This window comes from Corvus brachyrhynchos, unplaced genomic scaffold (genome assembly GCF_000691975.1).
Source record: "Corvus brachyrhynchos isolate BGI_N302 unplaced genomic scaffold, ASM69197v1 scaffold444, whole genome shotgun sequence".
In the NCBI taxonomy this organism is placed as follows: Eukaryota; Metazoa; Chordata; class Aves; order Passeriformes; family Corvidae; genus Corvus; species Corvus brachyrhynchos.
This window is the reverse complement of record NW_008237886.1, coordinates 548,639-558,853: the sequence shown is the minus strand read 5'-3', so window position 1 is coordinate 558,853 and position 10,215 is coordinate 548,639. Positions and strand designations below refer to the sequence as shown.

The following is a 10,215-nucleotide window of genomic DNA, read 5'->3' as shown; positions in this document are numbered from 1 at the left end:
GGGTGGACCCCCCCCCAAAAGCCCCCCCCGCCTTCTTTGCCTCCGGGCAAACGCCAGCCTGATCATCGGCTGCCCGACGACGTGCTTCCTCTGAGGAGGAGCCAGCGCACACACCCATCCCACGCCGATTCCACTGAGCCGTCCAGCGAGGACGCTGTGGAGGCCAGCGCTGCGTCCCCTCTGCCCGAGGGCACGCCGGGGCTTGTGCTGACAAGCCCCCGGTTGCGTTAGAGAACTTGTGCCTCCTCTTCTGTGTAACCCCTCATGTGCTGCAGCTCTTGCCACAAGCTCACAGGGGCAGGGTGAAAGCTGGGAGATGGGAGAATGGCACAGAGAGATATGCACATGGATCATCCCTGTCTCTAATCCTTTTGTCCCTTTGTTCCTGCTTCCTAGTCCATTTGGCAATTACAGCTCTGGTGTTTGGTACAGGCTCTTCCCTGGCCAAGTGTAGCTCAGCACCCAGAATATCTGAAAATCCCTGATTAAAGAGGTATTACAGCTTTTTCTCCTCCTCAATTCACACATCTTTAAAATATGCTGTCCTCAAACAGCTCTTTAAAAAAGGAAATATTTTCTTCATAATTGGCTCATCAAAAGCCCAATACCTCTTGCCCAGATCATTCATTCTTGGAACTTGTGCTTCAATGAGATTTTTGATAGGCAGTTTATCTAAAATACCCTGAAATATCCGTAACTGCTATTCCAAGTGGATACAGTGTGTCCCATATGGAGTCAAATTTTGTATTCAGTGTCAGAAATATGTGACAGGTGGTGTACCCTGCTAAGAATGAGGATAAGCCTGACAGCATGGAATATTCACCACAGACAGTGGATTTGTCATTTCCTTTGTTTATTGCTACTTTTGAGGCTTTATTGAAAACATGCTCAATGACAGGAGATTCTGAGGTTGTTCACTACCCACAGCCTCCAAAAGGGATCCTGTCACTGAAACAATAAAGCTAAATAGGGCCAGAAAAGAAATAAATTTTAAGAAAAGAAAAGAAAAAAAAAAAAAAAATCAAAATTTTTTTACAGAACTGCTTCATTATGCACTGCCCAGCAGGGTCCATCCTCCCTTAACAGTGGCCAGCTCTAAAGACAAGAAATAGAATCATGTGACAGATACTGCAATGAACTCAGGTAAATCAGTTTTGTGCCCCTACTGTCTCTTGGAATAGAGTTAACATTGAATGATAGGAAATATTCATGTATTGGTGAAGGGAAAAATAAGAATATTAATGCCTATAAAAAATGACTTGGAAGTGGCAGCGGCATTATAAACAGTAATATGATGTGAATTACAAGCACTTGATACAGAGGAGATGATATATTGATTTTCCTCATTCCACACTATGCATGTCACTAAGATCAATGGAAGTCACATACCTATATCAAGGAAATTATAATATGTGGAATTATTTATAGAATGGCTGCTTCAGGTACACACTAATTGCAGCATCATAATGGGCCAACTTATGACTGAGGACAAAGCCATCTATTACATATTGTAAATGATAAATCTTGCATTCACATCATTGCTTCATTCACCACATTTTTCATAAGTGAAAGGAAGATATAACAGAAGGATTCTTGTATAGCCTTTTTTTTTTTAATAAAGAATCAATAAACATTGTATAGTTTATCACTAAAAGACAATGGTTCCACTTACAAACGAAGTCATTAAAAACCGGCTACTGGCAGTATTTTCCAAAACAGGGTTACGCAATGTACACCAAAGCAAAGATGCTGAAACTTCAGGAATCACTTCTGGATTGCTCAAAATTCTGGGGACCCCAAAGAAGCTGAAAAGCAGCAGCACACAGAAGTTCAGCATCTCCAAACTTCTGATGGCAAGAAAGCAGGGATCTGTAAGCACATGCTTCCCTTTTCCAACAGTCAGCAAAGCTGTGTCAGCACTGGCAGGAAAAGAAAAAGCCTTACAGCTACACAGGCACCTTTATAATTTTCATATCTCAAAATGATGGCATTTCCAATAAAGGCTGCTTTTGAATCACCATTTACTTCTACAGCTCACTTAGTTTCACAGCAGTCTCTATCTCCTACTGTTAACTCTTGAAAGAAGCCTTTCAAAGATCAATCCAATCTGTTAGGATTCTGGATGTTAAAATTGAATTTTTCATGTCTACTTGTTCTTTTGAAAGGCTTAAAAGCAATTTATGGCAATCAGCACAAAGGGATTTGATTGACAAAGTTTAACAAAGTGATCTAGAGAAGATTCATTGAGGAAAAACTGCTAAAACTGTAAATTCAATGGCAAATAGTTTTTCTCTGCCTGCCCTTGAAACAAAATAGGTTCTTTTAGATGTGAAAATAATTCTAAAAGCTCCTAAAAGTACCTAATGAAAAGTTTAGAAATGCATAGCATTATCTTTCAAATCTGCAAAAGTAATCAAATAAAATGAAACTACAAAAGGACAAGTACCCCAATGGCTACCAAACAAGTCTGTTGACCTCGTTCAAACAAACCTCAAAAACACAGTTGCCAAACTTCCCTCAAGTGAAATACAGGACATTTAGCTGAAACGCCTGTGGAAATTAAGGGGTTTTTCTCCTCTCCTTTGCCTATTTGCTCTTTCCTTCCCAGTTTGTTGTCTCAAATTGCCTTTCTCTGCAATTCTGCTTTCCCTGTCTACCGACAGGAGCAGTGCTCAGCTGGAGGGTCCCTGCCAGGCCACCCGGGCAGCAGTGCTGTGTCCCTTCCAACACTGCTCCAGAGGCACTCCAGCAGTGGGCAGTAGTCCCTGCTGAATGTCTGTGGCACCAAAGATACAACCCCCCTCCCCCCCCCAAGATGATCTTAAACTGCCAGGCCGACTCCCATTGGGAGCACTGTGGAGTGAAGTACTGTGCTCCCATTTGACATTTTTACTCTTCTGTTCTGAATTTTTGGGCTTGCATTGACCAACTCATGAGGGGAAAAAGAGCAATTTGGGAGGGAAAAAGAGTAATCTGGCTGCTTTTCTTTTTTTTATATTTTATTTTTAAACCTCCAGTTACATGGACAGTGTTACACTGAAAACAACTAGCAGAGTTAAAATATTTATTAATTTATTTATTTATCCTCATGGTGCAAATTATTTTGTATGCTACTGCCACTACTTGCAAGGTCTTTGCTTTAATAGTCATGCAATCCTACCACCCGAGTAAAAATTATTGCCTCCCATCAAACACACCTTTCACCTACTTTAGTTCACGTTTGAAATTCATTTACAGGGTAGGAGCAGGATAAAGCTTTTCTCTGTTTGAAACTACAGCATAACCAATAGATTTTACATTTTTGCAATGGTGCTTCAACCTCATACATCCATCTGCTAATTTAATTTTTAAGTATTATTCAGATTTTTTTGTCTTTAGACCGTTCTTTTGTGACTTCAAATTACTGTTACCTGCAAATATAACTAATGTGTTAATCTTCTCAATTTTCAAATCAGTCACATGATATAAACCCACTCAAAATCATTCACATTTTGATCTACAAAAACCTACTAGATTTTTGTACTTGCAAGTTAGGGGTTTTTTAAATTATATTTATGTCTGTGAAAATTTTCCAATCCACTACTCAATGCTATTCTAACATTATGATGTTTTTATATAATTAATTAGTTTTCCTGGTAACTTACTGTAGCTTACACACTTCTATGTTTATTGGAGACATAACAGAAAAAAAAAGCATTTGAAATGCCAACACAAATGAAATTTAACACAGAAAACTCAGAATTCATTAATGATAAAAAATGTAGTTATGGAAGACTGCACACAAGTCATTCACTCACTGAATTACTGCAGAGACTGAGGGATTTATGCAAGGTAACAACACATACAAAACAATACAGCTCAGTTCAACATGCCACATTTCACTGCATTAGCAGCACCTTGTGAACCAAACCTACAACTGAGCCATCTCTGGCCATTTACTCTTTATAAAATTACCTTTTTTCCTTTAGAACAGCTACCTTTGCCAAAGGACAAAAGGACATGTGGGTAAGCCTACAGTATTAATCGAGACATTAAACACCTAATAATAATAATAAATATGAATGGCAATAATAAATATGAAGGTCCAGAATTACCCATTACAGACTGTAAACATGATTGTTTACTTCATATGATCTGTGCAAATCCACCATACAAACAATTTGTGTTTCACTAAAGTCCAAGAAAGATATGATTCAGTTACTTCTGTGCAGGCTGACCAAAAGATTTTCTATCAGTTTTACAGTGACCTTTGTTCTATGTTATTCTAGTGTTGTGGATACATTTTTAAATACTGCTATAGAAAATATGATTAAAACTGTTATGATTAAAATCATATGATTAAGCTCATTAAAACCAATGATGAAAGTTTCTTTGGACAATCTAGCATCTGGATTCATTTTATGATCAAAACTTGTTTGCTCAATAAAGTTTTTTATTCATCAAAGACTCAGGTAATGAGAAATCTTTACATCTTTTAATTACACATTCCTGAAAACATCAGCCTCAATTTTCTGTTTAGAATAAAACATCATTTAATTAACTTTTTTTTAAAGCACAGTAATGACTTTATCAGATATTAATGGCAATCACCAACAGTCCAAACTTAGTTGGATGTTTCTTTTCAATAACACAAACTAGGAAGAATTGCCATCTGTAACATATGCTTCTTTTGCTTTCACAGTATTTGTATAAATGTTACACAAATTATTTAATGACTGTGTAAATGTTTTTAAAAAATACCCTCAAAACTGAAAAAACTTTTTTTAAAACCACTGCTGTTCAGACTGCTGCTCAGATTCTACAGTCAGTGAGCTGACACTCTGAAGGTTTCACATCTCTATCTCAGAAACTGTTAATTACTGATAAAACACACAGCTGCAAAGACCCTGCACTCCAGAGGTGACTTACCAGTGGTCAGGCTGCTGCTCAGACTGTGCTCAGCCAGGCCCGGGCTCTGCTGGGCATTTACAACCAGCTTTAGACCCTCTGTGCTTGTGGTCCTGGCCTAGCTCAAAGGGCACTTTGGAGCATTCCACCTACCTCCTCATGCAATCCAGCGCCCGAATGAAGAAGTCTTTGTGCAGCTGATGCTCGTCCCTCAGGATGGAGCACTGCTCCAGTGTCACCGACATGGATGTCCTGTCTTTGGCACTTTTGCAGCAGGTGAAGCGCACTCCATTCAGCTTCCGGCAAATCTGAAACACAGGCAGGCCCCACAGGTTGGCCCTTCTCACACCAGGCAGGCTGTGCAGCCCCTACAACTCTGCAAGCCCAGAAAGTGCATACAGAAAGCTACAGTATTTCTCAAGAAGCAAGCACCTATTAAAAGTTAGTACCGGTGCATCCAGTTCCTGAACTTGAAATAGGACTTCTGTTAGCCTAGGCTATAAAAAAAAACCAGTTCCTTCACTTAATCTAGTGACCACCCTGCTCAATGAAAGCTTAATTGTCTGAACACCTAATGAATAAAGAAAAACCTTGATAAGTCTTAACTCACGAACATGAATGCAGCAGACTAGCTTCTTGTGAACATATGGATTCAGACACATCTGAACTTAAATAGTTTTTATTTTCAACAGGAAAACTGTTCAATGTGTGACTCACAATTAATAAAGTTTAACACAAATGACTGCCATGGATTGTCTACTTTTACTTACTCTTTGAAAAATTTATAAGAGAAACATGACATTTTTGAGGATAATTTCTCCCCTTAAGAATAATCTGTGGTTGTACCAGTTCATTAGTTTATATTTCGGTTTCAAACAATATTTGACTAGAAGAAGAAAAATTTGAAGGAGAAATGCCATGCCCAAGTTTGCATCTACCTTTCACCACATATAATTTGTCCTGAGAAAAGGTAATACTTTGCCTTGCTTACACCTATCCCTGGAGAATCATAGGCATATCAGTATGAAACCCCAAAATGTTTATGAGAAACATAAACAAGGCAAGGCAATAAATTAGAGCAGCAATCATCCAAAGGAACTTCCCACATTGGCTATCATGGGAGAGCTTGTAGGATGAAACTGGAACATGATCTCCATAGTGCCACTTCAGCAAATAAGCATTTCTCCATCTGTTAAGTGCATTCTCAGGAATTCTATTAAAATCAATGTCCCAGAAAATACTTAGTCTTTAAGGCCTTTGTGATACCATGGTGAGGACAATCTCAAAAGTTCAATTCAGGGAATCAATTAAGGGAATCATACTTAGAACCTGAAGAGGTACAGAGTAGTGAAGGAGAACCTATGAGTGTTTCTTCCATCCCGTAATTCAAAATTTTAAAAGTGAAATCTGTTTAAAAATTTGCACAGTTGCACTGGGATTTAAATAAAGTACTATACGGTAATTTTCTTAAATAATGCTGTGAAAGAAGTGTTTAATTGAAGAGATTAATTCTCTTTACAATAGTGTCTTCGGAAGTCCATGAGTCATGGGGGCTATTCAATGTGAATGAGTCATTAAAAAAATTTAAAAGATAAAAAACCATAAAAAAATAAAGTCATAGAAAATCCCAGGCAATTACTCTGGATGAGTGATGGGCTCTGATGTAGGGAGGACACAGGAGGAGAAGAAACAGACTTAACTTCTATTAGATTTATTCTTACAGTCCTGTTATATCAGGGATTACATGTAGGTCCAGATACATATGTGGAATCTCATACACCTACTGCAATAAAAAAGTGATATTGCACAGCTACTGCACTGACAAAGTTATATTCTTACATCCTTATCAAAAAATAAATGGAACATAACACAACAGTGTGTAGATCAATGGAACCAGAAATACACATCTGAGAAAGTTAAAGTAAGGGAACCTAAAGAGAAATAGAATTCAGTGAAGGGAAAACCTGAAGCATTTTGTTATATCCAAAGAATGCTTTTTACCCATGAAATTATTTTCAGGAAACCCTGAAGAGATGGTAAAATACAACTTTCTATACCCAAAGATTTTGCACATTCTGGCATATTCTTTGTAACTCATTTTATACTGTACCTTCTACTTTTTTAAAAGCAATGTTTCATAGTAATTGCAGGACTGGTACTGCAAGAAAACCTTATATTTTTACTTACAAAGGATTTATACTGCAATAGCATGTGATAATATTTATTGACCACATGGCAAAATGTTATTAGTAATGTGAAAGTTACAGCAGTGTTATTAATACAAAGACATAGTTCAAAGACATAGTTAAGATTGTCTTTTCCCCGGTGTTAATAAAAAGTCATGGAATTTGTTATTAATAATTTTGTATCAAATATTTATTTGCCGTGAAGGGTATATACATTTGAAAGTCTCCCAAAACACAAAGCCTTGCTTCACTTTCAGCAGATACCAAAAACTCCCTGCTGGTATAAGACGGCAGAGATACCAAGGGTACTTTTCTAAATATAAGACAACTGCCTGGCTGAATTTCACATTCCTGAAAAGCCTGAGCTCTTTATAAACATCTAAGAGTTCTTTTCCTGGCCTTTTTTTTTAATATGTATGCGCAAACCCCATAGAATTGGGAAACAGAAAGGAATTATGGGAAAAAAGCAAAGTAAGTATTAATCATTGTTAGATAAACAATTTTCTTTGTGTTCTCCCTGTGTCTGATTGTCTGTCCTTTGCATCTCTTTTGCAACAGTTATTTGTGAAATTAATTTAATTACAGAAAATCAAAAGCTGAATGTAGTAATAGTAAAAAAAAGCCAGAGCAAGCAATCATGTCCCACATCATACCTCAAGGACATGACAAAAAAGAAATTATTTGGAGTAATTTTATATTATCAAAGAATGGATATGAATCAAATACCTTGAAATCTGGCAGGTTCTACCAGTTTAAAAGGTGCAAAAAAGAAATTATCTGCAATTTAAGTGGAGGAAGAAGAGATGCATTTATGAGTGGAATGAGTGACTATGAGAATGGGTATGTTAGAAAATTATTTCAGCACATCTGCCTACTTTAACCAGTGAGTTCTCCAATCATATCCTTAAAATCCATTGCACTTACAATATCAGCAGGCTTATGAAAATTAGTTCATCATCATCAATTTCTTTGGAACAAGAGAGCTTACCGTCGCAGCCAGCCACATGATTTCTACATTCTTTCTCTTTTTGGCCTGGATATTTTGATGAAGACTTCCTAGCAATCCCTTTAAATCATTTTGTTCTTGAAAATGGGGCAGACCTGGAAAAAAAGGATGATAAAGTTGCTCATTATGATAAGGTTGGTGATATGGTTGTCCTGACTAAAGAATGCTCATGGTGAAGAACAGGTCTATTATATACAGCCTTGTTTGGGAACACAGGATGGAAATTACCAGCTAAATATTTAAGGAAGAAGCAAACCTTATGTCTGAGTATTGGGTTGTCCTTCCTAAGATACTCATGTGGAAAATTAAAGTGTCTTCAACCTTTATCTTATAAATGGATGGTGAAAAACAAAATCAAATCTCTGCTGTAGTTCTGTTCATCAGCTATTACAGACATTCAATGGAAATCAGAAAAAAAACCCTGAATGTATTACAACCTGCTCTTTGATGGGATGATTTATTTTATTTTAAAGTAAAAAATTTTGGTTTTGTTTTCAAATTGATACATCTCATTTTTGTTTTGAAATGTGCCTTAATTTTGTATATAATGTAACATAAGGTTAAACAGCACTAAGTATCCCCTCTGAGGTTTAACAAAGTGTATTTCTCAGTTTGAAATTAAATGGGACTTTATTTTGAAGTAGAAAATAATTTCAGGTTTAGTTAAGATCAAAAATTTTACCTGTTTGTTCTGGGTATGGCATCTAAGATGAAGTTTAATTTGTCCTACATCTCTAGCAAAAATTCAAGAGTAGGTGATTTAATTTCCTCCTCTGTTTCATATGTATATATAGGAGGGTTTTTTCTAATGTAACTTTTATCTTCACTAGCTTTGAAAATCAGTAGAAACAAGCAGAATCTGTTTTCTGAAATTATTTCTTCTCATGGTGGTGAAGTAAAAAGAAGCTTAATTATTGTTATCACCAAAAAAGAAAGGCTCAGAATCAACTGGGACAAAGTAAAACTAAATTGGTAAATGAATACAGTTTCTTGAAGGAGAGAAAGTAAATTGTCCATCCAGTGAGGGGGGAAAAAACCAACAACCCAGGCCCCAAACCCAAGCCCAAAAGACTTATACTCAATTGAAAGAATAAAAATGAGAGAAGTATTAATGAAGGTCAATATCCATTCTCCTAACCTGATCCAAGCTGGAATGATCCCTCTTATCAACAGGCTTTTAACTTTTACATCTAATAAATTCTGTAGTTTCCCTTATCCATGATTCATAGTAAGAAGTAATTTAAATATATTCAAAAAGAGCGAAGTTGCTTTACTCATACTGTGCTGTCTAAAAACCCCCAAACAAATAAAGAAACAAATGAACAAACAAAAAAAAAAAAGGGAGGAAAAAGTACAGTCAAACTAGTTTTGCAATAATGTCAATGTGGATTGTTTTAACTGTGTATTACAAGTCCTGATTGTACACTTAGATTATGCAGAACACATAAAAACACATCACAATCTGCTAGACTATTACACTTATGGCTGCATCTGTTTCTTTAAAACACAAAGTACACAGTGACAAAGATGCTTCGAGATTATGTAAATGTATCACTAAACACTTTATCGCTTCTAGGCAGCTTTCCTTTGGTCCACAGCAGAAAATGAAGCATCTCTGAGGGGTGACTTCACCACAGGTAAAGCAAGAGTCTCCTAATTTATAGTACTGCCCAATCAGTTGCACCTTGACTGGAAATGATCAATTGCTTAAACTCCTTGGGTCCCCCACAGTATTAAACCATCAAATCAGGCTCATCGATTATAAGGAGGAGGAGCCTGGAAGTACCAAACAGCCTTTTTGTTTTCAGTTAATTATCTACTGCTGAACAACAGTCTAACATTTTTGGACCCTTAGTATCCTTAGCTTTTGTTGGGGTTTTAAGAGGTCTAGGTTTTTTTCTGTTAAAGGAATTTTTTCCCCCATACTGTTACTAAGACGACAAATCGCTGGGTGCTTAAGAGAGACAAAAGACCTGGCTGCTCCTTTTGTTTCACCTGGGTGTGTGGGCATTTGGGTCTCCAGCGTTTGGACAGAGAGGAGTCGGCTTGCTTCGGCTGCTTTTCCTTGTGCTGGAAAGCCCCGGGATCCCAAAGCCGCCTTCCCTGCCCCGCTGGAGGCCGGGCTGTGGCCGCCTT

The 10,215-nt window shown here is 37.2% G+C and overlaps 1 protein-coding gene across 6 annotated transcripts in view; it reads right to left on the bottom strand.

The window, feature by feature from the left end:
• INPP4B (inositol polyphosphate-4-phosphatase type II B) overlaps positions 1-10,215 on the bottom strand; it is a 276,861-nt gene that overhangs the window by 28,284 nt on the left and 238,362 nt on the right. For all 6 annotated transcript variants that reach the window (XM_017732655.1, XM_017732656.1, XM_017732657.1 and 3 more), the window contains 2 exons: positions 8,062-8,174; positions 5,041-5,195 (listed from right to left, as the gene is read on the bottom strand). In XM_017732655.1, coding sequence (XP_017588144.1) covers positions 5,041-5,195; positions 8,062-8,174 — 268 coding nt within the window. The remainder of the gene's footprint in view (positions 1-5,040; positions 5,196-8,061; positions 8,175-10,215) is intronic.